The 26617-nt window shown below is 35.7% G+C and overlaps 1 protein-coding gene across 2 annotated transcripts in view; it reads left to right on the plus strand.

The window, feature by feature from the left end:
- Positions 1-6852, plus strand: part of SPOCK3 (SPARC (osteonectin), cwcv and kazal like domains proteoglycan 3) — a 114402-nt gene extending 107550 nt beyond the window's left edge. For both annotated transcript variants that reach the window (XM_027893079.1, XM_027893080.1), the window contains 3 exons: positions 2814-2876; positions 4015-4152; positions 5126-6852. In XM_027893079.1, the coding sequence (XP_027748880.1) occupies positions 2814-2876; positions 4015-4152; positions 5126-5298 (374 nt within the window). In that variant the 3' untranslated portion in view covers positions 5299-6852. The remainder of the gene's footprint in view (positions 1-2813; positions 2877-4014; positions 4153-5125) is intronic.
- The last annotated feature ends 19765 nt before the right edge of the window (positions 6853-26617 follow it).

Genomic DNA, 26617 nt, shown 5'->3' on the forward strand with positions numbered 1-26617 from the left:
TGGGAATATTTATGCTTAGCACTGAAGTATTTCTGTACTGCAGGCTTCTGCATGGATCTATTAGTCCAGCACTTTTCTAGATGCATTTTCTTATGGGCTCTCCTGTCTGTCATGGCTGGAAGACATCATCATGACTTTAAAAACAGTCCATCTGATAGAAGAATAATAATTATCATGATTTGTATTTTTCAGTCTTCAGATTGCAAGGACTTCAAATGTATTTATAGATGGTTATAAAGGAAGGTGTATCAAGATAAATGATGATCATAAATGAAATCCCCTGAAAGAAGTCTAGTGTTGAGGCTTCTGATCCCTAAAGTAAAAGCCTTGGATGTCCAAGAACAATTACAATGCTTGACCACAAGCCGCAGGCAAGAAATAACAAGGCAGCCTAATCTGCAGTGGACCATGTTCCAGAACCTAAGGGCTCTGCCAAATATTACCTACTTGATATATGGAAAAAACACTGTTTTATATTTGAGTAAGATTTCAGAAAGCTGGAGGCTCTCTGTGAGGGTAACAGCTCCTTTGAGCATGTCTGTAAAAAATAAAAGACATTCTTTATAAAATCTACCAATTTTGTTCCAGTTGCTCTGTTAATGTGCTGTTTTGGTAAACCAAGGCTTAGTTGTGCTATCCTTGAAGCACCTCTTGACACAACTGGATATTGATGTCCCAAGGGACATAATTATTATTAATATTATTTATTATATTAATAGTATTACTAATTATTATTAATAACATGGGATACTCTGGTGTGCATGAGTACATGGAGCACTGATGAACTGTGGATGGCTGGTGTTACATGGTTCATGAATCACTCATAATAATGCTGTGATTTATCAGAAAAACAATTCCTGCCACATCTGTGGAAGTAGATTAAGGATGAAGATAATTAGGTACATTATTTGTATTCAGGTTATCAGAAAGACTGATGTGAGATTAATTGCTGTTTCAAAGGAAGCCACTACACTGATTTTTGTAAAGAAGTTTTTTCTTATTGACTCAGGACTGCCAGAAGTTGTCCTGTGACTCTTTTATTGAAACTAGTTCAGAAAAAGCTTCTCAAACTTAGAAACTAACTGGAAAATAAAGAGGGAAGCACTATGATTTGGGGAGAGAAAAAACAGGATATACTGTGGACCAAAAGGAGATGGTTGAACTTCTAGCCTGACATTCTCTTTGACAGTTTTTAGCACCAGAGTGTTTTAGTATTGTTAAGAGTTTTTGCTGCTTTTGTCCTGAGAAGCAAAGCTTATATGTGAATCTTGAAGACCTAGCTTCTGAGAGGAAGCGGGGTTTGGGTAAGTAACTTTTTCATATTGCCATGTTACCTCTTGGCGAGTTGTATTCCTTTTTGTAATTATGCAACCAAAGATTTATAGCTGTAAATGAAGATTTTTTTTTTCTTTAGGCATAGTCCATAATTTTTACTTTTCCACATGTGCTCATGTGTTTAGATCTGTGTTCATGATTTAGGATTTTTTTCCATAGAACAAAATAAGTGTATTTTTCCTGTTTTGACTAGTTCTCCTTCAGTGTATTTCTCATCTCTTTTGGAGGATAGGATAGACTAGACTAAACTGGGTGGGAAAGGTTCTGTAGCATAATCCAACTGTTAATATAACAATGCCAAATCCACTCCAGTCCTAGATCCTTCTAGCCTGTGATACTTAATAAATGACTGTCATTTATTAGATTAATGACTAATGGAAAATACCTTTGTTTTAAGAAATAATTGATCCTCAGAATGTTGTAGAATTAAAAGTTTAACTCTTTAAATGTCAAGAAAGGCAGAAACCTTAGTTTTGAAAAGTAAGGAACATCTCTGGCAAATAGTAAGCATGATCATCACCAACACACTTCTTACAACAAAAAAAATAAAACTTTATGTAGCCTCAGCAAATACTCACAGACTAAATTCTTAAAACCCAATACCCACCCAGTGTTGTGAAATCACAGTGATTTTTCAAGAGCCCACACAGAAAATTGGTTGGTTGTCTGGAAAGACAACTCCTGAAAATTTGCTTTGGCACTGAGACTCCTGTGAACAGTAATTTGAAGTGGAGTTGAGGCCACTGGAAATGTTTGTAAGCTTCTTTAAATGTATTTGGTATGTAAATGGTATTTAAAATATAGAGCCAAGAGAAATTAAGAGCCTGCTGTCAGCAAGGGGCTATTATGGTCTTCTAGTTTTTATTTACTCTCTTAGATAAGAGAGTAATGAATAATGAAGAATAATGAAGAATACCAAATGCCTATTGGTATATCTAGGCTGTGCCAGTCAAGAGGCTCTGTGTTTACCAGAAATATATTTTTGATCCCCAGTTCATCTAGGCATTTGGGTTCTGGTCTTACATGTGTTATTCATCAGTAAGCTAGGCCAATCTTACTCATCTTTAAACTAGCTCAGAAGACTTTTTTCTGTTTGCATGGAAAAAAAGGGAGCCTACATGGCAAAGATGTATTATAAATTATCAGAGTCTGCCAAAATGTAAAATGTATTTAGTATTCATGGAATGCGAGATTTTGTCTGGGAACAGTATAAGCTAAAGACGTATGTGAGTAAACTCTGTAATACTATTGCTGATTCAGAATGGGAAATGCTGTTGTGCTAATGGTCTAATGTAGTAGATGATGTCAGCAAGCTTCATAGTTACATTCTGATTTTTGTGGACCGATCAAATAGCATGTGATGGACTTGAGATCAGTAGTTAAAATGACCTTAAAATGTCATAAACTTTGAAAACTTAGTCCTATGCTTTCTGTCCTAGATACAGTGTAATCTGTTTAACATTTTTATGTCGTTTTAGACCCACCTTGCCAGACAGAACTCAGCAACATTCAGAAGCAGCACGGAGGAAAGAAGCTCCTAGGTGAGCCATAGATCATTCTCTTGAAGGTTTTATTGCTTACATAAATAAGCCTAGTGAAACAGCAACATAAAATCAATATTAATCCAGCGAAGATAGACCACAGTAAATTTCAGCAACAAAATTTATGAAATTTTTGAAAGCTATTAAACTTAGTTTTATTACCTTACCTACCAAAAGATCTTATGTCTGTTTTATTACCCTGATAGAAGGTACGTTTTTACAGTTATAGAGAGGACAGTCTAAGGCACTCCTAAATTAGTATCTCTGCTGATCCTTTAACTGTAATATTCTTTAAGTAATTGAAATCTTTGTTGTAAATCAGTTTATACTGTATCAATATTACTGAAGTGTAAAATCTTCCTTTTACCATTAGCCACTGTATAAAAGCTGCAATAAAAAGGCTTAGCCCAAAGCAGTCAAAACTGTATTTCTGTGAAGCATGTTTCTAAAAAGAACTATACACTTTCGTATGAATGTTTTGTTTGTTGTGGTCTCTGTTTTGTCCAAATGAAAACCAGTGGATTATTCAGCCTTAGGCAAGTCCCTGCCTCACAAAATAAGTCCCTCTTGTATGTATAAATGCAAATTTAACATTCATTTTTTACAGTTGTTGGTGTGTTACACTGCATTTGTCTTCTGTGGTGAAATAATCAAATAGTACTATGTAACTAGGTGGTTTGTAAAATACATATTAAATACAATTAACTCCTTTTAGCAAATTGTTAGTCCAGGAAGCCTGACCCTTACTATTCAGACCTCTCTGTACTCCACAGATGATAGAACTTCCCATTCAGGAATGGTTTCTACATTTGAGCCTTTTCCCCAGAATATAGTGAATATCTTGACCAAGACATTCAGGAAGAAAGGAATATGTATCACAGGACCAAAAAAAAAAATTTAAAGGGAGATTGCTCACTTTATTTCTTGAAATCAGTCCAAGACTGCTATGTGTTATTTGCCCTCCCACATTTGATAGATTGAGTCACTTTCTGCTAACTGAATTTGGTAGAAGTAAACCAGTCAGTGTAGAATCTGGGATGATGAAACAACAAAAGGTTGTTGCTTTTTGCTGTAATTGTTACGTTGGCCAAGGGGCAGATTTTATTACGCTTACTCACTACATATCTGTATGTCGCAGGGCAGTACATCCCCTTCTGTGATGAAGATGGGTATTATAAACCAAGTCAGTGCCATGGAAGCATAGGGCAGTGCTGGTGTGTTGACAGATATGGTAATGAGGTAACAGGATCCAGAACAAATGGTGCAGCAGAATGTGGTAAGTTAAAAACCCCTTTGTGCTATTTACTTTAGAGGTGTTATTCCCTTTGATTTCCAACCAGGTTAAATTTCTTCAGTAAGAACAGATGTGGGACACAACTACATGGATTTTAATGCAAAAAATAACAGTCTATAATTTCTTATTGTTATTACTTCATTATTTTTTGAAACTCCTGTCACTGGAGTCAGCTATTAATAGACCCCTTATATGTGCTTGGCATAGTGTACATAAACCCAGGAAAAGTTAATTTTCTAGAGCAATATTAGATAAGCCCCAGAATGTTTGATGGAATTCCTTTGGGTAATCAGCATGCTAGTGAATTCAATTTGACTTTTTTTCAATTTATATTTGAGGAAATTACCAAAAGTTTTTAGCACGCTAAACCTTCCCTTATTTTTCACTTCCCTACAGCGCTGTGCAGTTTCTTCCAAGAATTCCCATGTCACCTTTATTTGCTGTTTATTTGATTAAAAGATGAAAAAAAGGATTTTATTCTTTTTTTAATAGTCATATATGACTCCTTTTCACTTCTTCTCTAACAAAAGAACATAGCCTGAAGCAGAAAGTAAATTGAAGACAGTATTTGAGATACAAGCTCAGACCTGTTGTCCAACTAATCCAGAATCCTTTCTAGATGAACAGTTTGATAGATATGTAAGAACTGAACAGTAATCAGTAGTCTTTACTGTCATCTGTAAGTTGGACTTAAATTTTTTTCAGTTATTCACAGCATTCATTACAGTTCTAAAAATCCATAAAATTGTTTCCTTTTGTTAACATTGAGAAATTCATTCACTATTGAAATGGATTTCTTTTATGACAAAAAAGTTTGCATAATTTTTTATATTTTATTTTTATGTGACACACTGTAGTTGTCCTGAAAGCAAATATTCGGTGTGCTTATGTAAAATATATTATAAATACATAGTGGATCTTGTTAGTCTTTTCTATAACTATCATACCTTTTTAGCTGTCGATTTAGAGACTTCAGGTGATTTTGCCTCTGGTGATTTCCATGAATGGACAGATGATGAAGACGATGAAGATGAAATAATGAATGATGAAGAGGAAATTGAAGATGATGATGAAGACGAAGGAGATGATGATGTTGATGATGACGATGATCATGATGGGTATATTTGATTATATTAGGGGGTCAATGTATTGTACCTTTCTAAGTTTCTCGAGATGACATTTCATAAAATCCCTTTGCTCTCTGTGATCAAAAGGGTTCTAACAAATATGTATATTTTGTATGATTATTTCAAATATTGCAGCTGGAGTCATAGACTTTTTTGTTTAAATAAGAATAATTATATTATGTGCTTTTGAGTTTTTAAATGCCGTTACGCTGAAGAAAACATATTGGAAGTCTAGCCTGAAGAATAAAATGTTATGTGCTACTGGAAATATAAATGTGCAAAACACAGTATAAAGACAACCATTCTCTTTAAAACTCTGGTGAAAAAATATTTGCCCTTACTTGGAACTGTGCATGTCCTCTTCAGAGCACATACCATAATTCAGCTTAAGTTCTATCAGTGTTTTAGGCCTTGAAGTCTTTGCAGGTTGTCCATGTTATAAATCAGAAGTGTGTTGCAGTAGAAAAGTCTTGATGCACAAGTAGCATCTCACCAGCCTTTAATTAATCAAACGTACAGAGAAAAATTATCAGGAGGGAAGACTAAAACGAAGTCCTCCATTGGGTTTGCATTTGTAGTTACATTTTTTTATGAAATGGCTAGATTACTGAAAGGATTTTTCAAAAGCAGTAGCACGGACAAGCATCAATTCTGTAATTCTACAGTTTTCTTGCCCTTTTTTTTTCTTTTTTTCATGTCAAGACAGTATAAGCTGTATCATTATTTACTCAAACACTACTTCACCTTTTGTTGTTTCTCTGTATTTCTCTCTAATCAGATTAGCATAAAATATTTACATGGGGAAAAAGATTTGCTTAAAATTGTATTACCTTTCTACATGACTGTATTTCAGAGTATTGTCACTTGATCCAAGGTAGTTTTTAATAAATGTATAATGATGTTTTTTATTTTCTTAATTCAGGAAATAGTTTTGCTCTATATCTTAATTCATGTCATTTTCTGTTACTAGTGCAGAAACTTAGAGAACGTATTGTAAAGGTGCCTTGCAAAATAGAAATAGAGAGGTTTTAGCATGCATACCAGTATAGGATATTAGGCAATAGCTAAGCACACCCAATTACCAAATTAATACCAGTATAGATACTGCTGCTGGAATGAAGAAAATGGATTATTTTAATTTTTTTCCTATTATTATGTAATTACCATGTGGACTAGATTATACTTATTGTGTAGAGTAGCACTTAAGATTTGACTGTAGAGAAAATTACTTTATTCACTGTATTTATGTTAGCATGTTAATTAATTGTGTAGACATTTTGAGACTCCATCGTCTTCATTCATATCCTACCTGTTGCTTTCTGCCCACAGTAAAATTGACATGACCTGTATAATGTATTACTACAGGATGTAGTTTGAAAAATGGATCACTGGTTTCCCATCCTTTATTAAAAGGAAAATCAGTTTCTTATTTGAATTAATTTCTATACATTAAATACTAAATCTATTGTTTATTCTATGTAATATTGAAAAGTATAATGCATTTTCTTTTTTACTGTTTCTGTATAGTTTGCAAAATAAAGACTCTTGTAACCAACCTAGTGTAGCCCATTATTTTGACTTTTTGTGTAGTCTGAAATTTTGAATCAGGACGAATTCCATGTTTCAGATACATTTTACCTATTAAAATATGTATTTATTTGAATAATACCATTTATTAATTTTTTATTTCCATTGAAGAATATTTGACTAAGACAAAACCCATAGCAAGCCTTTGTTTTTCTGTAATTTTGTTGATTTTTCTCTAGCTTTGTTATTTACTGTTATGACATTGTCTTCATTGCATAGTAAAGAAAGAGAGATATTTCCTTTCAAGCTTTGTTGTAATTTTTGGGGCATAGTTGTATTATTTTCTTAAATAAAAATAGTTAAGAGTTTACGATTCTGGCAATGGGATTTTGTTAAAGGTCAGTTTCTTAGCACTGAAATTAACTGATATAAAAATTGATTTTAAATGAAGCTAAAGAAAAAGTGTTGTCATTATTGGCTGATACAGCAAGTACTGTTGTGGAGGGTTTTGTGATGTAATAATGTAATTAGATGACAAACTGAAAATGCATTTCATTAAAACATGTGATATTAGCAAAATTAAAGTGTGGAAAGAAAATTCATAATATGTTTAGTCTAATAGGATTGCAATATGAAGACCTTCCTGAAAACAACTGTCATGCAGAAGACTATGGAAGAAGTTTATATTCTTTCTTCCCTGAAAATTCCCCACTGAATTTGAAGGGGAGGGAATATGCATGCATTTTAGTCCCTGAGCATCAAAGCTATCTATCATAAATTCAGAAGTAAGTTGAGATTGCTGAATTTACTAAAGAACAGGGACAATGGAGATTTGGGATAATTTTGGATCATTTTTGTGGAACAAAACTAAAACAGCAACAACAAACACTTGGGTTATTACTCATTTATGAGGAAAAGCCAGAGAAGAGGTTGGTAGTATAAGTCTTCCTTTGAAAAGATCGTTTCTGTTTTTTTAAAAATAGGTAACTGTCTGTGTATTAATACTATAGTGTTGCTTATCTTTCGTGATACCAGATCAAGTGGAAACCACTGAAGCATTAAAGAAATGCAGGAAATCAGGAGCAGGTAGAACAAATAAAGGCAAAGGCTGGTAACATAAACTTACTAAATACCTAAATAATTCCAAAACTTTTTCCTTTTTTCAATAAAATGCAAAAAATTTGCACAGACATCTGTCCTCATGACTGCAGTCATGCAGAAAGCAGTAGGGAGCCCTTGACTATTTTTATGTTGTCGCAGTCACTTGGTTTTTTTCTTGATCTTGTAGTTCTGCACATGTATTTATAGATATGCAAAGACAGTGATATAAATTTGGAGATTTTGAGACGCAGTGATTAATCTTTGTGCTCTTCTTAGGATGTGGGGAATTATAATTCTCAGTTTCATTGAAAAATAGGGAATACCAAGTTCAGTGCTATGAATTATTTTATAGTCTTTGAAGGGAATATTTTAGGTCAAGCCACAGATATGCTTAGTTTAAAACCACATGAGTTAGTGTCATTAGTTTGCTTGTACAAAAATTGGATTATTTTACAAGGCTGAGGAAGACTGACAGACCATAATGATAGTAGGAAAATTTTTACCTGCTTTGTGCACAGGGACAAGAACTGGATTTCCTTTAGTATTATTTTAAAAACTTAGTGCCCAGGTGGAATAACAAAAGTTTTTCAGGAACTGGATTAATTTTGTGCTTCATAGGAAATTAAAAAATACCTGTATTTACAGATTCTTCATTAGAGCAGTGTATGTGTTTCTAATTACTAAGCTTTTAAAAACTGGATTTAAATAAAGCTGTGGCAGCACAAATTTATTTAAAATACGCTAATCCTTTTTACTGGTTTTCCACTAATCTAAATATGTTAGTTGCAAATCATTGGCTCATTTCGACTAGTGCAGTGGACATTAAAGTAGTTTGTCAACAACTTTCTGTGTGGAGAAAGAGATTGGAATTAACACGAGGAAGAAAATAATGTATTGGAAGAATCTTTGACTTAACCAGTTACCACTGGTTGAGTAACTAAAACATCAAGTTTTGAAAAACTCAGCCCACTCCTGAAGGCAAGTACAATACTGGACATGCTGAATTGGTAGAGTAACCCTTTGTCATGACTAGACTGCTGCTAACACAGTGTCACTGGACTCACTGTACAGGATGGGTCCACTTAGCTAATTTTTTAATTCATCCACTTAAATGGCAATAGAAATTACTCTTTGAAGTCAAGGAACATAGCAAGAATGGGAAAAAGAATTGCCTTGCCTAAAAGATGACATCTGTGCTTGAATTTTTTGTTGTGTTTCAGGTGCTAACTGAATCAAATCCTGAAAAGGAGACTTCTGCACTGTATCTGTCCTCTTGAAGGTGAGTTTTACAAGTGAAATGTGTGTGCCTTTTTTTAAAGAGAATCTCCATATTATAATGTTAGTAATAATGCAAGACATTTTACATCTTTTCACCATCTTTCCATAAAATTCCATAGAAAAATTTGTTTAAAACCTCAGACTCATGCCTGTAACAAATTTTAACCAAGATGCTTGAAATTCATCAGTTAAAATCAAAATGGACAGGGAGGTTACCAGTTCTCCCCCTCTGCCACTAACATTTGCAGCTGCTTTGTATGCTCTTGGAGCATTCTGCAGTCTGCTGAATTTAAAAAAAAAAAAAAAATTAATACACATCCTTCCAGCTCGAGTCATGGTATCATTATATTACTCATCAGGCAAATGCAGTTTTGAAAGAGCCAGCGTCAAGCACAAGGCACTGAGGGTATGCCCTATAGGTCTTGCTATTGACATCAGATACCCATTTTTAGGAAGATTCTCAAATTCCTTTCCCTTGTTGTGGTTTATTTACTTCACAGGCTTACACAGTGACATGTGTTGGTGAGGTTAAGTTGTCTGCTGGACTTTGGTTTCTGTGAAGAAGAGGAGGTTAGAGCTCTTTTGATGTATAGGTAACACTTCTGATTGATTTCCATGTGCCTGAGGGGCTTGGAGGGCACAAGGAGATTTATCAAATTTGGGATGTTAGAACAGAGTAGTGGTTATCAAAACACTTTGTTAATTTTGTTTGAAAGCTAGCAAAAGTAACTCAGCCTTTCTTCTCTTTCAAAAAACATTCAGCAATAACAATCTATAGGGAGAGTCCAATTTTGCAGCCATAATACCATGATTCTTTTTCCTTATCTCTTAAGACCTATGCAGTTCTTTGAAAATGTGCTGTAATTCAAAATTAATTGGGTTTGAGCATTCTGCAAAATTTCTTGAGGGCTTGTTCAGTTTTGTTACACTTCTGTAATAAATTCCATTAATGCACATGAATTCCATTGTGATGCATTGGCGTTAAGGAATTGAAACATACTTTAATTCAAAACCTATTGGGTGAAGTTGTTTATTTTCTAATGTAAACATTCATTATTAAAGGAAACAAAGCCTCAAGATGATTTTACAGGTGCCGTCAGTATAAATCCAAGCCAAATCCCCCAAAGTAAAAAATTACTGTAAAAACCTTCTTAGGAGGCATACATTTTAAAATTGAGGTTGAAATGGTTAAAATTTTCTTAAAAATTCTTATTGCTCTAACATCTGAGGCATTCATGTGAGAAATACAGTTGTATTTATAGGGAAGTTTGTATATTGATTTTATGTGGGGAAGTTTTCGTGTTTGCTTAGTGCAATGAAGATTTGTGTGCAAAGCTGATGTCCCTGGACTGTGTCATTGTGATTAATTGTCACCAAATGGATGTCACAAGTTTCTAGGTTAGAGTAACTCAGAGTGTGCATAATGTGAAATGACACCATATCAACACAGGGTGATGGTACTAGTCTGTGTTTCTTCTTGCACAAGTGACCTTGCTTGCCTCCATTGCCCCGTATGGTTGGAAACATAGACTAGTTTCCAATGAAGTAAATTAAATGTTGAGCAAGACTATTACCTTCAGCAGTAAGGATCTGTCTAGGATCTGTCAAGAGAAATCTTACAAAAATATAGGAAGGAGAATTCTTTGAAGGCACAGCAGCTTAAAACGCATGGCTTAGATGAGACTGATAACTCCTAAAAATTCTGTAGAGAAAATCTACCTCTAGTTTTAATTTATACTGTGAAAATGTACCTGAATATAATCTTTTCAATTATTAGTTAAAAATACTCAAAAAACAACCCAAAGTAGTAATGCTGTAAGCAAGGCAAGTTTAAAGGAAAGGAAGGCAGAAAAAATGGATGTGGCAATGATTGGGGCTGCATCTATGAATTTGAGTAGCTGACTGATCCTATCATTGAATAAAAAAGTGTGAGGATTGTAAATTCATTATTCATGCTGTTCTTTCTTAATTTCAGCACACATTCTTTTATTAGACTATATATAGCTATATGATAGCATATCATTGACATCAGAAATTACATGTGAGAGCTGAGTTCAGTTCCCATAGTGGCATCAAGGCACAATGCATCTGTAGGAATTGCACCATTGACCAGCCCAGAAGCTGGGGACATGTTACTGACATATTGAATAGTTCTTCAGAAGTAGCTTTATAGCAGATGTTTGTCCAGGTGTAATCTAGTACATCCATTACAAATGCTTGCCTGACTCAGTCCAGGGAATTGTCCAGTTGTTGTTTATATAAATGGTAATTTACTTAGATTCTGATGTAAGAGTGGAATAATTCCACTAACAGTTGTATATTTTTTCCACTAAAATAGCTTGATTTTGTAGTAGCAACGACTTTAATGTTTTATCTGTCTGCATAGTAACTTTCATTTGAACCAGCAATACTGGCAGAAAAAGCACTGCCATCTAAGGACATTTCCTGTATCAGTTTTGTAAAGACAAAAAATGTCAGTACTGCCATAAGGTACGTCTTAAGGTCAAATAGGTAATGAGTATTTACAATTCCCTCCTATGATTCTTAGATTTGACTTTCACCACTAGCTGCCTGGTTAACTGTTGTCTGGCCGTACTTAGATTTCAATTATGAGAAAGCGAGTGAAAGCTCTCTTTTTTTACCCTTTCAAATCCATAATATGTCTGTTACAATTAATTAGAGGTCAGTTTGTTTTAAATTTTCTCCCACTCCACTGCTTCTTGAACACCATTCCATAACAATAGGGAGAAAGGGCCTAATAATCTTCAATAGCAGGAATAAAATTGCACAAAATTTCTATTATTTGATGCTGTACAGGTATATGTCTCTTTCTTTATACATGCAGACAGGAACCTTGCTGAGCAGCCCCCATGTCCTTTGACACAACAGAGGGAATGTCATGAGCAGTGCAAGGTTTTGGAAGCCTCTCCTGCCAGGAGAGCTCATCTCTGCACTACCTACCCTGCCCCTGTGCAGCTGATGCGGTTTTGCTGAGACCTGACCGCAAAGGGTTCAGCTGTACCACAGACCGAGTATTTGCTGAAGGGAAATTGCATGTGCCCGAGGGCTTTATGGTAGTGCTCTGCTGATGCCGAGCGTGATGGAAGAAAGGGAGAGATTTTTCCTTTTTTTGCATAGCAAAAAAGGTTATACAAACTGGATAGTCCCACAGCAGTGGCCTCTCTAAGCTCTGTACTTCATAAAAGACTTTCGCTCTTTCGGGTCTTGTCAGCTTTCCGTTCCTCCTGGCTGCAGTACCCAGAATAGCTAGCTGCTTTTCCATAACATTTTTTCTGTCTAAAAAAGAAATAAATACTGTGCTCATGAGGTTCATTTCTAATTTTAATTCTTAACTTCACTTTTAAGGTGTGCTTGGTCCAGGTATTGTTAAAATAGTAAACTACCAAGGGAGAATTATGGAAAATAGGGAGGGTGAGAAAGCCTCACACTGCTCTTTCTCCACTTTGCGTTATCTAAAGGCTCTGTTTGTTTTGTGATCTTTATCTTGTCAGTCTGTAGCCAACATTTTATCCCATATGTCTGTGATGATGCCAGCTCAAACACCTGTGAATTGCCAAAGCTACATTTTTCTCATGGGAAGAAATTCCAGTCACTCTCCCTCTTATGACAGTGATTGCAATGCATAACTCTCAACATGTGAATTTTTTTTTTTAAGTGTTTGTGAGTTAATATACTGCAGTATCATTTCTTCCATTCCCTTGAGTTCTGTAGGACTAATTTCACATGCCACAAAAGATAATCATCAACCCAGTATAAGAGTACCAAAACATTGAACCAAAGGTACTGATATCCACTTAGGTTTGCCTTTACCCTGTAAAAGACCATAATAGCTGTGATTTAGTAAAAGGCATTATGCCTAAGCAGTTCTATCTAGAAGGTGCTACCTGGCAAAAACTAAAAAGCGAAACAAATGTAAATGATTAATGGTCAGATTAATAGCTGCTGTTTCTGTTTGCCCAGTACAATAACGTGTTCTTCAGTGTATAGTCTATTTGTAGTGGTAATCTGAGCCCTTCTCTCTGAATTTTACCAGACCAGATACTGTTTTCAGAAAAGGTACTGTCATTTCTTCCCTAAAATAAATTCAGAAAGTCAACGCATGGATTATACACACACAAAAAACACCTATAACAGCCATTAATTACAATTATATGACTGACCTTTTTTTCCTATTAATTCCTGTAGCCGTGCTTCTAGGCATTGCTCAGATGTCTTGTTCCAGGAAGTGAGTTCCAATCTTTTTTGAACTATGAAAGCATATAGCAGATCCTGACTTTCCTTATTGAAACTGTTGGAAAGAACCAAAACAGAACTTGTTTTATGCATCTTTCCTGTCCTACAACTCATCCTTCAATTGGCATCTTCATAGCAGGCTCATGAAGCGATCAGCACATGCTCAGAAGAATTGGTCTTGACTACGAAGAAAGCAGGTATGACTTTCAATAGTATATCTTCTTACTTTACTAACCTGTAATATTTTGTTCTCATTTTTTAAATGTGAGTTTAGTGGCAAGACTTTCATTGTGAAGAGGCTAATCATTGTTATTCTAGTCTCTTTAGCAATTATCTGTTGAAAATCATCACAGCTAATAGCTAATCTGCTGAAAAAATCAATTCTCCATGCATCTGGATCTATTCTACACCTTCATTTTGTCTGTTTTGCCACTAAAAAATTCTACTCTTCTAAGAACCACTACAGCAGTCAGGAGGCTCCAAGGTTTCTCTTGGTCTTAGTATTTCGTATGCTTAACAGATCTCTTTCAGCAGAAGACCCTTCACATATGATTTGTGCAGCAGCAGATGGCCAACTCCATACTCCTTGGGAATTAGCAATTAACTCAGAAAAGTTCAAACTACTATTTTTACTCTTACACTACCTTTTCTTTGCTCTCACACTTGTTTCTCTGGTTTGTTCCTTGAAATAAGCCTTATCTAGTGGAAATTTGTCAAGTGCTTTGTAAAAGACCAAATAGTCAGGCCATATGTCTTGCCATTGTTGACATTCATTGTAAATTCTTCAAAGGGAAACTTAGTGGTAGGCAAGAGCTCCTGGGGGGCTTATTACCCTTTCCTTTTACTTGTTAAATATAAGGACTGGGAAAGCCACACTTGGATCCTCTGGGAAAAAAACACTGCATGACCTATTGGCTGGAATTGACATTCTGTGTAACAGAATTACACAGAATCACAGAATGGGTAAGGTTGGAAGGGACCACAGTGGGTCATCTGGTCCAACCTCCCTGTTCAAGCAGGGTCATCCTAAAGCACATGACATGGGATTGTATCTGGATGATTCTGGAAATTTTGCAGTGAGGGAGATTCCACAGCCTCTCTGGGCAATCTCTTCCAGTGCACGATCACCCACACAGTAAAAAACCTTTTCCTCACATTCAGGTGAAACTTTCTGTGCTTTTGTTTCTGCCCCTCCCCACCTCCCCTGAGGGCAAAATATATATGTACAAAACTGTATCTCATACTTACTTCAATTTAAAACTGCATTTGCCACCATCTGCCAGATTGAAGTAGTGTAACGCCATAGTGACTGTGCTGGCAACGTTATAACTAACTTGAATTTATTGTTAGCTTTGCTAACGCTAGGAAACACTGCACATCTCGGCTGGAAAGCTTCTCATACATTTTCCAGACCTAAAATCTTCTAGTAACTGCCAAACTTCATTACTTCTCAGAGCTGAACCTCAGAATTTTTTCATTTGGCACTTGCCTGTTTCATATTAAGTACATTTCCTCAGTGTGCACAGCGTGTACCTAGAGACAAGGCCAAATTCAGCTAGTGTCAAATCCTGTTTATGTCCCCACAGGGACCTTGCAGAGAAAGGAAGCAGATCCTTCCCTATAGTTTTTAAGAGTTACTTGGTTTTACTTATCCCTTTTGGACTGCTTATTTTCTTTGGGGAGTCATTTATAGGACCAAATGTGGGTGTAAATGCCTGGAAGAGAAGAAACACTGGTATTGCCTTCAGATATGCTCTTTTGTATGCATTTTTAGGAAGTTGTTTGATACAGGACTCTATCTGTAAAACAATTTTTAAATTTCCTTCAAACATGGTTTGTTGGGGGTTTTTTTACCTGATCACGTCTTCCCTTTTCACATTTGCTTGTTAGCTTGGAATGGACTGACCAAAGGCATTACACATGACTTACACTAGTTTGTTCTTGGTATTTATTCTTTATCAATAATCCTGATAATTGGTAATATTGATCTGGCATGTAGATATATAGAAATGTTTCTGAAGTGTCATTCCACAAAAGTGTCACTAAGTGTCTTCCTGCACTTTGCAGATTAAAGTATTTTGATTATGCTATCTCTGGGACACCAAAATTTGTCATCTTCATTTTTGAAGGTAAAGTCTGAAACTTTTCAATGTAATTAAAAGATTTTAATTTTATTTGATATTGCAAGGTTAGGACTAGGGTTATGATTAATGCTATTTGTGAAGACAGTGTCTAATGAAAATTTTCAGTAGACAAGGCTATTTCCATGGTTACTGCTTCAAATGGGATTAATTCTATGGAGAGTTGATTCCAGAAAGGCTGTGCTATTCACTACTTTCAGATGAACATCAGGTGACAGGACAAAGAGAATATTACATGCCTGTATTTGCTACACCGAAGATAAATTTTAACTTATTTTCCTTAGAAAAGAGTGATCATAAATTTCCTGTTGCAGTACACAAACAAGAAGGCCTTGTTTCTAAGCAAAGAATTAAATAAAAAGTAATAATTTCAGCAATTAAAGTTTTTTTTATATAGTATATGTTCCAGATTTTGGTAAAATTAAATAGTTATATAGTTGCTCAATCTACTTTTAAAATGTGCAAAATACTGCAAAAGTGTTAGTATGTGACATATTAAATGTGTGCTGTGCAATAACTTAGATAAACCTATCAGTATTCTATTTGTATTTGAGTTCTACTCCTGATCATATAGACCACTAATCTTGTTAAAATCTTGACCATCAGTGAATGCTATAAAGGCAAATTAAAAAGCACAACAAAATTATTTGGGATAAAATTAAGGCTTAGTTTTCATTAGCAATTAAAACCCCCACAATTTATTTTCTTTTTTGCATTGTTTTAAAGTGAGCTTCGAAATTTGTCTGGTGAACACAACTCTGAAATGAACCAAGAGGAATGGGAGAATCTCCATCCTCAGAGGCATTCAAAAGCCAACTGGACATGGTCCTGGGCAACCTGTTCAAGATGGTCCTGCTTGGACAGAAGGCTGGACAAGATGATGTCCAGAGGTCTCTTCCAGCCTCATTCACTCTGTGATTCTGTGAAAGGGAAATAAAAAAACATTTTCTATTCACTGTTCATCTGTTCTTCCTAATCTATTTCCTGTTAGAGAGTGCTAGAAAACAGCATGCGTTATTTAGAGCTCCCATTATTTTAGGTACAACTTACTGAAATAGAGCCAAGATCTTTCTGAGCCTTCCATGTGTTGCTGTGATACAAATCAGAGTAACCAACTGTTTAATGTGTAAACCAGACACATGCTCCTATTTGATGTGAATTTCTGCTGGCCCTTGGTGAATTCCGAGAATAATTTATTTATTCTTTTAATTGGAGGGGCGGAGGGGTGGTGGTGGAGACAGGGGATGCAGGAGGAAGATGAGAGTCACGGAAAGAAGTTTGAGAGAATTGGTACCCAGGGGTTGGTATGAATAAACTCACAAGGCTTCCCTCTCCTAAAAGTAGAACTGTTCTGTATAACATATGCCATTTGTTTTTATTTAACTCAAGAATACAGGCAAACTGTTGTACTTGTCAAGGATTACTACAGGCTGTGCATCACTGCTGCCCAACAAAACTTTACACTAAATCATGATTGCCACTATTTTGATACTTCTTGTTGATCTGGCTTTTTCTTCTTTTAGAAAAAAAAAAAATTGTGGGTTTTTACCATTTCCATATTTGTGAAAGTTACTGCAAAGTTTTCCATGTTGTTACGTTTTGTATCTATGCATCCTGTTGGCTTTAGTAATCACTTTCTTTCTCTCGCTACTTGATTTATTTCACTACCGATCTTACCTTAATATAAATCTGTGATTAAAAGCTCCATTTTATTTCACCATTCAGGAACAGATGGCCATAGGTTCGTTGGACTACTTGCAAAAGTAATTTGGATTTCACCCAGAAATATTGAAGCAAATGTCACTAGGAAGCCCAAGGACAGGAGAGAGCAATCGTCTCCACATTTCTTTGACACCAGGACTCTCAATAGCAGGTTTTTAGCCAGTAAAAATGAAAACTCTAGAGAAATCTTTGAATTACCTTTTTTTTTTTTCCTGCTGTCTATCTTTATTAGGTACTTTAAATATTTATTTTATGCTAGCTGTCTGGAAAGAAAGGTTATCATGGCTAAGCAAAAGAGGGATTTCAGTAACTTCACACTCAGAAAAAAACATGTTTTCTAGTGACAGCAGGGAATGGGATGGACTGACAGCATGCTGCAAGATCTCTGATAAAGTGAGTAGTTACAATGTGATGTGGCAGCTAAAGGATAAAAGAAGAAACTTTTTGTATTATTTCCATGGAAAAGGATGATTGATGGGATGCCAGATTTTTTTACCTATTCTCTGCAAATTTTTGTGATTCAGAAGCAAAATGCAGAAGCCTTTGCAAGTAATTTCTCATCATCTGGTAAATAGTATTTTTGGCTGAGAAAGAACAGAAAAATCTGTCCTGAAGAAAAGTTAGTCTTGCCTTATTGCCTAAATATTGCAGGATGTATTGAATAAATTCCTTATAATGTAAGTGCTGCAGGTCATGTTTGCTGTAAGGTCATGTTCTTTCAGCTTAGATGTTTTTAATGCCAATCTTGAAACCTCAGTCTTCCTTGTAGTAGCTTTGTGAGTTACTATTGGACTGGTACAAGAACAAATTCCTAAATTCTTCTACCATCCTGAAAAGAAAAACCCTAATGGGTATAAGAAACTTTCACTTGTTTTGCAGTCAAAAAAAACCCGACAAATTAATGACAACACACAGAGGAACATTTTATCACTGCCTCTCAGAACTGATTTGCCTGTCAAATGTAAGAAAAAGAAGTCTAACTAATCCCCTAAACACATAATAATTAGCAAGTTCTCACATTTTTACACCTGAATTGCTGTAAAAAATATGTGAAGAGACCTGAAAAAAAGCTTTAAAAAAATCACTCTTTTCCGTGTTAATTTGGAAATGCCCTGTAATGAACTGACTGTCAAATGAGTCTATAAGGTGTCTAGAAAATATATATATACATTTATATATATATACACACACAGAGGAGCCATGAATATCCATTACGGGAGGATTTATATTCATTCTTGCCATGACAAGGTGGTTGTGCTGTAAAATCAAATTACAAATGGGCCTTAACATGTGTGATCTACATTTGGTATCTCATAGTACTTTTCGAGTCCATGGGCAGCATGTGTCCCTTCAGCCATAGATCAGCACTACACTAACTCTCAGCTGTTGACACCTGACAGGGTTCAGTGGTCTTTTTATCCCCCTTGCTGCTCTGCTCAGGGTGATGGAGTTGCATTGAATGGGAACTTTGATCTTGCTCCTCTTTGGAGCCAAGAGCAGGTTTAGAAAGTATTTTTCATTCCAGACTTACAACTTGTGCTTGTGAAAATATGCTGTGGATGGCAAGGGAACAACAGATCTGTTCTTTGAGGACTGCACAGTGATGCAAGGACAAGGATGTAATGGTATTTTTGTTTGTCTAGTAAGAAGTTTCAGATTGGTCTAATTATAGTTAAATACCAAATGCAAGAGGGAAGTCATTTAAATTCCCTAAACCAGATGGTCTAATTCATCTCTCATTTAAAGCACTTTGCTTTGAAAATTTTGAAAGGGTCTAATTCTTGATTTTATCACGTTTAATTCTATAGAAAGGTGGGAGAGCAATGTATTGCCACTTAGGATTTTAGAGTCAGGGTGTATTAAATGAGAACTTTACCACAAAGAACTGCCAGCATCGTGCTGTTATAGTAGTTAGCCAGACATGCTTCCCTATTTGTGCGTTTCTAGCTCTAGATGAAAACCACTGGGAAAGCAAAATCTCCTTAGCCACTTTCTTTCTAAAAAAATTCAGATTTGTACTTTTCTTTCTCCCTGCAATCTGAAGCAGGTGTGGGTACTGCAGTGGGTGGTCCTGACCAGTTTTGGTTTAACTTTTTAAAACAAACACAGGAGAAAGCCTTAGTAAGTCCAACAATGCATAAGTGAATTCTTGAGACTGATTTACTGACTTTATCTAATGACTATGGGAGCTCTGAAGTGGACTGTTTCTGAACATCTACCAGACATTCAGCTGCTGGGGAACTGGGCATTTTCCCCTCAGCATGTTGACTGGCCTTTCCTCCAACTGTTTTGTATCAAAGGAAGTTTGAAGCCCAAGGAGACTTAAGAGATTAAATCTATTGTCTGAAGCTTGTTTTCCACAAATATTGCCATGTATAAATGTGTTTATCTGGAAAAACCACCATCAGGGTAAAAGGATTTTGTGTTCTCTACAGTTATGAGGATTTTGAAAGGTTTACTGAGGCTAGCAGCAAAGAGTTTGGTTGGAACTTTTGAAAAAAAAGACTTCTGTGATCATTTATTTACACTAAATTAACATGAAACAACAGTGTCGTGGTTTAGGAATGGTATTCTCCAATTTAGTACTTCCACTAAAAAACCCCACCTCCCCTTCCCTCTTCCAACTGGAGGCACAAAAGGCAAAGATCATGGGTTGATCTTTTGATCAGTCGACTGTCTCCTGGTTGATCAATTTACTGTCTCCTCCCAGCTACTGCAAAAAATTAACACTGCATGGCCAGGCAGAGGACACCCAGGTAATAAGCCCCCAGTGAAAAATTATCATTAGTTACCCTGAGCTACTCTCTTTCCTATCAGAGGTAATGTATTATGTGAAAGATATTGTGTATTCAGATACACATATTCTGAAGAAAAAAAAAATCCTGGATGTTTTATGCATTCTTATTCACTTATTCATGTGCAAACTTTGGTACTGAATATTTACATGAACCTGAAGCCCTGGCTTCTCTGGTAGTTTTCAAAGTGGAGTTACTGTGCAGCTTTAAATTTTGTGCTATTTCAGCAAATTTATAAAGTTGTAGGGACAATTTTACTGAAAGCTTTTTCAAAATAATTACCCAACCTTGACATTTTTGAGCTTACCATGTAATAATTTCTCAATTGGTCTCAATAAAAAGTTTCTAAACTTTTTTCCTAGTTGAAAGTCAATACTCCACACTCAGATTTACTGTGGAGTTCAACAAGAGTGCTGCTTTTTGCTTAACTTTTTCCTGTGACTGTTTTGCTAGGTAGCTGCATTCATAACACACTGCTGTCTCAGCTTGACAGGCTTAGCACCTTTTTCTCTTCCTCTGAACTTCCTTAACTGCCAATCCAGCGTATTTCAGGCTTAGATACTTATAAGTCATTTAAAGGCAGACTTATAATGATGTACTGGGAAAAGTAGTTCTCAGCAGAATTGTCAGAGCTGGTGGTTGGAATAATGTATGGATCCTTTTAGTAACGGGAATGATGGCATCTATCTGAAGGGAGTTGACGGGGATAAAAATGAATTTTGTGAAGTGAGTTCTGTTCTAGTATTCAAAACTGCTTCCCCTGAATCCATATTTTAAGTCATTGATTTGTTACTTAGAAGAATCGCTTACTATTGATGGCCTTGATCCTCAAGGGCTTTACTTGGGCTGAAATTCTACTTTTTCCTGGAGCATATGTGAGTACCTACCTGGGAGGCCTAAAGGAAAAACATGGATGAATATCACAGGTATGTCAAAATAAACCCTAGTGTTTCATGGTCTCTGCCATTAGAGGTTACTGTGTTGCTGACACAAATTCTGTAAAACTGTGTTGTAGAAAACTGAGCCATCAAAGTAATTGCTAGGCTGCCATTCAGATTGTGACCTATAATAGATGCCAACTGAGGGATGAATGGTGAAAACAGGACCTCTAGCAAAAATTTTTTCACCAGCTTATAGCCTTACTTGAGAAGTGCAGAAAAGCATCAAGACGGTGTCTGTCTGTTTTGTCACTGTCATATTGCCTTATAGATTAAAATCTATCCATGAACCCTTCAAGCCTGGTCTGTATTTCTGTGGCAGGTGATTAAATTACAGGTTGCTCTTCTTGACAAGCTCTTGCTAAATGATGTTAATGAGCCTCCTTGTAAACATGCCACAGGATGGGGACAAACATGCTGCTTCTAAAATACCAATGGCAAAACCAGATAATAGCGATTCTTACTCTTGGGCCAAGTCAGAACAGTCCTACCTATGCTGAGCCTGTACACAGCAGAGGATTTCTTCTGCTGCTTCTGGCTTGGTAATGTTTTAATATGCTACAGGCTTTTGGAATTATATGGGAAGAAGAAAGGTAGGTTCTTATCAAAGCCCAGGTACATGTTTCACTTTCTTTTTTTTTAAGACAAGTCATTAAAGTACATCAATGATTTTTCACATGTAATTTTGAGTGTAATCAGGAAGTAAAATCTATACTTGACTGAAAGACTGTTTCTCTGAATTAGCTAGCTTTGGCAGCTGTAGGTTTCCTAACATTAAAGTACTTAATGCTATATGCATTCACCAAAAAAAAAAAGGAAGTTCTGCTTTTGTGCTCTGGGAAAGTCCTTGTCTTTGGGCACAGGTCACTAGCTGAGGGCAACCAGGATATCTTCAAGAAGTGCACCAGGTCTGAACATAGATCCACTTCATCTCTTGTTTATTTTATTCTGTTGTCTGACAAAGTGCCTCGAAGTAGTTTCTGAAGTGTCTGCATGCACAGGAAGTTTGTATTTTTTTTCCCTAAACATAGGTGAACTATTTATAATAGTTACTGGACTGTGCTGGTATTCAATCCCCATCTGTCTTCCCAAGATGAGATCTCAGCCGAAGGAAAGACATAAAAAAAGGGATTTTATGTGAGAGAGTGTCTGAAGAAGGAGCAGGCTTTTTCTTTGGTTAATGTTTTTTTATATTTGCTAGCACAAGCACACAAGCTGTAAAGAATCAAGAGTAGTGACAGCAGAATAGGGTGTTTGTTGAGGCTATTGATGCCAAAGGTACATTCTCCTTCTTTTGAAGTTCAATAACACTTCTTAAATAGGATTAGTTTGAAAAATCCTTCACTGCAGAAAATGATTTATCTGTGTGCGGTCTGAATTGCAACAGGTTAGAGTTTACATTTAACCCAGAATAAAGAAGAGATTATTATATATTTGGGCTCATGCAAGTAAGTGGACATTTTGAAAGCCAGAGATGTATTCAAAAGTGAGAATTATTAGGGATTTCTGGAAAGCTCTCCTTTATTTTTTGGTATATCAAAGACTTGTGATTGGCAGCTGACATATGTTTCTGTGTTCTGGTGTATCATAAGTAGCTTTTCCTGCTTTCACCTAAAGATTAGAAGATAATGCTCTAGGGTCAAAGCTTATTCTAACTTAAACCACTGAAGTTAATGAGCAAAAATCTGCTGTTTCGCATTAATACACCTGCTGACCTGAAGTGTGTTTCAATGATGGCACTTATAAAACTACGAAATGTATTACTATTTTGTTGAGTTTTTTTTTCTCTCAGCAGCATGGATGCACCTTTAGAAAAATCAGTGAAGATGATCCATGAGGTTATACAGGGTGTAAATTCAGCAGAAAGTTTTTTTCTCTGAAGTTGCCATAGCGCTTTTGAACTAACCTTCAGACAGCTCACCTTTTCTTACCTTTTCTTTTTCATAATGTAGCAGGCATAAAAAAAAAAACAAAGAATCCAAAGCAGTAACTCTGTTTCACACAGAAACAAAGACACAGAGAAAGACATTTGTCTAAAAGGTTCTAAATATTTTGTTTTCCTTGAACCCTGAGAGACAAAATATACGTTTTAAAAATAGTCCATGGTAAAAGAATTGTAGCAGGATCTATATGAGTTAATAATAAATTGTTTGCAGAAGTTCCAGAAAACGACCTGTAAACTTTAGACAACTAATAACATCTTACTAAAAGAAAGAAGATTTGAACAAATATTTCAGAAGGATGTTGTAACCTGACTATAGGCAGGTCAGTCAAATATTAATTTCCGTGGAGGGGAATGTCAGGAATTGTGTGACTGATAATGGATTATTTTTTAATATCAGCAGGCATTTTTTTACTGCATCTGAATAAGTGAAGGCAGGGTTGGTACAGAAAAATTAGGTGTATTTGCTTACTGCTCTTTTCATACCTGCTGTTGAGGTATGAAAACATCCATATGAAAGAGGGGAGACAAGAAAGAAAGGAGGAGAAGAAAATCTGTATGCTTAGAATTCTGGTTTAATATTCTTTTTAAAAGATCTGTCCAATATGTGAACTTTCTAAAATATTTATTGTTCACCTTATGGGTTTCAAAATAATACACCAAATACATTAGTTATGGAAAGGGCTGACTACTAACAGTGTTACCTTCTGTGTGCTAGTAATGAAGAAGCTAAGTCAAGAAACCTAAATCCAGAAAAACAAAGTAAGCTAAAACCTGCAGAGCACGGAATAATGAACATATGGGAAAAAGGCAGTTAACTCTGAAAAGCTGAAATGGATTCAGAGGACAACGAGACTATTTTCCTTAGAAGCAGAGCACTGAAAAAGTAAACACGAACAGAAAAAGAGCAATCATTTTAGCCAGATGTTCACATGCACACCCTAAATTTATTTGCAATCTGCAATATAGTACATGCTTTGAGTAAGAAGTGATGGGGAGAGAAAATAATTTGTAAATATCTTAAATTTGTTTTTCATTTAATAATATGCCTCTTGTCATATTTTAGATGTAGAATCAATTGTCCCTGCAGGCTGAAGGCAGCTGCTGCCCTTCTTTAGCATAGTCAGGCTACCTTTCTTCAACTAGGGGAGCCATGTAATTGGTGGTGGGTTATATTGCCAACCATGGACTTACTCATTTGAAAATAGACCCTGAATATTACTTATATTGTTGGCTCGAGGCTGCATAGTGTCTGGATGTCAAGATATTTCCTGAGTTAGTTTCAAATTTTTAACCTTTTGGATACAGGTGTAAAAAGAAAGGGTACTCAAGAGGTTCACATCTCTTGGAATAATTAGTACTCAAAAAAAGGCAAGAAAAAGCTGTGCTTTCAATACCTGAAATATGAACAATCTGGTTATGGATTTGCTCATCCAAAGTAAATCCAGCCGCATGATAAACTCAACTGCCTTTGCAAGGGAATTCATACCAATATGTATCTGCTGCAAACCCTTGGGATTTATACTTTTCAAATATTTACAGTATCATATTGTACACTTTGAGAGTATTGCAAAGTCCATATTTGTTAAATTGGGTGCCAGCTTCTTTCTGGTTTTGTCCTTTTCACTCTTACTTAATTCTCTTCTTCTTACTTAATGTTTGTCTTGTATTTACATGCCTGGAAATGAAGCACGGTGTTTTTGCTACTCATGTGGCTGAGGCAGCACCCTTGTTTCTTTTGGCTACTGTAAGTGGGACTTTTGCATCTTCAAACTAAAATTAAAAGAACTATCCAGGGTTTTTTTACTCATTTGCATTTAGTATCCATATCTCTATTATGGAATAAGTTTCCTGCATATGAATCTATCAGATAAAAGACTTAAGTGAAGATCTTCTATTATACCAAGTCAGTCTGCTAATGTCAATCTGTTTACTGTAGAAAGGAAATACTTCAAGATGTTGAAAGAGACAAGGAAAAAGCAAACATATTCTGTAGCTACTTACTTAGTACACTTCCTGTAGGATAGGTTGGATGGGGTTTCTTCTGTAGTTCATTTCCATAATATTTTGTTTTAATAAGTCCAGTAAGATGGCAAGGATGCTGATGTGTCCAAAATTGTCAACCACGGAAATAAATTGTCTTCTGGTTAGTAGCTAGTGTATTGGTGACTCAAGCATGATAAAAAACTGACTACAGCACTACAGAATAGAAAATTCTTCAGTTTTCACCAGTTCATACACTAAATTATTGTGGTCTGTTGCTAACATAATTTCACTAATACTAGATTACTTTATTTCCTCAGGAGCATTTATGGTTTTTGCAGATAGCCTTTGAAATTTGCCTTCCTTTTGCATTTCCACTGGTCTTCAATGCCACGCTGCCCAACCATTTGATAAAGTGTTGGACAGCAGCCACAATGCTGATGGAGAATTGAGGCAGAGAAAAGAGAATATATAAGGTCATAACATGTTCATAATAAAATGAAAGCAAACCATCTCTATTCATCCTCAGCTAAAGGTTATCCTACTTTCCCTAGGAAAATGTATCATCTCAAAATTTCTGTGACACTTAGAAGAGGTTCCCTGTGGTGTTTCTGACACCACATTTCTGGGAAAGCAGTGTAAGCTACAGCAAGTACTCTGGCACACAATATCTGTTTTCAGGTATGCCACTATCTCCCTATCTTTCCTCCAGTTTTACGGATTACACTTTTAAAAATACAGTTTCCCTTCCTTTGCTTTCCTAAAATGGTGGAAGTGACAGTAATGCCCACTTGTCACTATACTTTCCATCTCAGTGTTTCTTTACTGCAAACAATGTACCTTTGTTTTTAAACAAGGAAGCCAGTTTCTTAGTTAAACATTTTTCTTCCTTGGTTAAGGAATGCAATTTTAGTAAAACAAATACAGTTCTAGCTTAGAAACATTCACTAAAATGCCCTGAAGAATGCCCCATTTTTATTTTTGAAATATCCTATTTTGAGAGACTACAGTAATGTCTAAAGGATTCTTCTATTTTCTTGGCACATGTTTTAGGGAAAAAAAGGCAAAAACGAGTATCTGCACTCAAGTGTATTTTTGTGTGCATATGTAAGATGAAATTCAAGTCTTATTGAAGACAAAGGTGTTCTGTCACCTAGAGAAAAGACTCAGGACCTTAAAAACCTAGTATATCCTCAGGGGTCTTTTAATGTATCGCATCAATCCATCATAATTGAATCCATGTTAGCAGGATTATCTGCATAAGCACACTAATATATTTAGAAGATAAATTTTTGACTTGGGCAAGGAGTAAATTCTGTAGTGGAGTTAAAAATAATCTTTCTTATTGTTATCTGTTTTACCAATGAGTGATCTGTATCTCTGCATGCTTTAGCTTTTCAGATATTTGTAGAAATCATCTTGCCAGCTGTGTATGACAGTTTTCTTCCCTATTCATGTCTTGGTTTTTTTGTGTTTAAAGCTGGTAAGCAAGAGAGGTGACTTTTAGCCTATTGGGTGGTTGACCTTTCTGGCAAAGAAATGCGGGATTTATAACAGATTTGATGTGTGTATGCTTTTGAACTGTGGTAACTTAGCTCAAAAAAATGTGTGATAGATACACTGTACAGTAAAGGGTAAG

Source organism: Empidonax traillii, unplaced genomic scaffold (genome assembly GCF_003031625.1).
Source record: "Empidonax traillii isolate 1590-97213 ecotype Southwest subspecies unplaced genomic scaffold, ASM303162v1 scaffold379:size601899, whole genome shotgun sequence".
Classification (NCBI taxonomy): domain Eukaryota; kingdom Metazoa; phylum Chordata; class Aves; order Passeriformes; family Tyrannidae; genus Empidonax; species Empidonax traillii.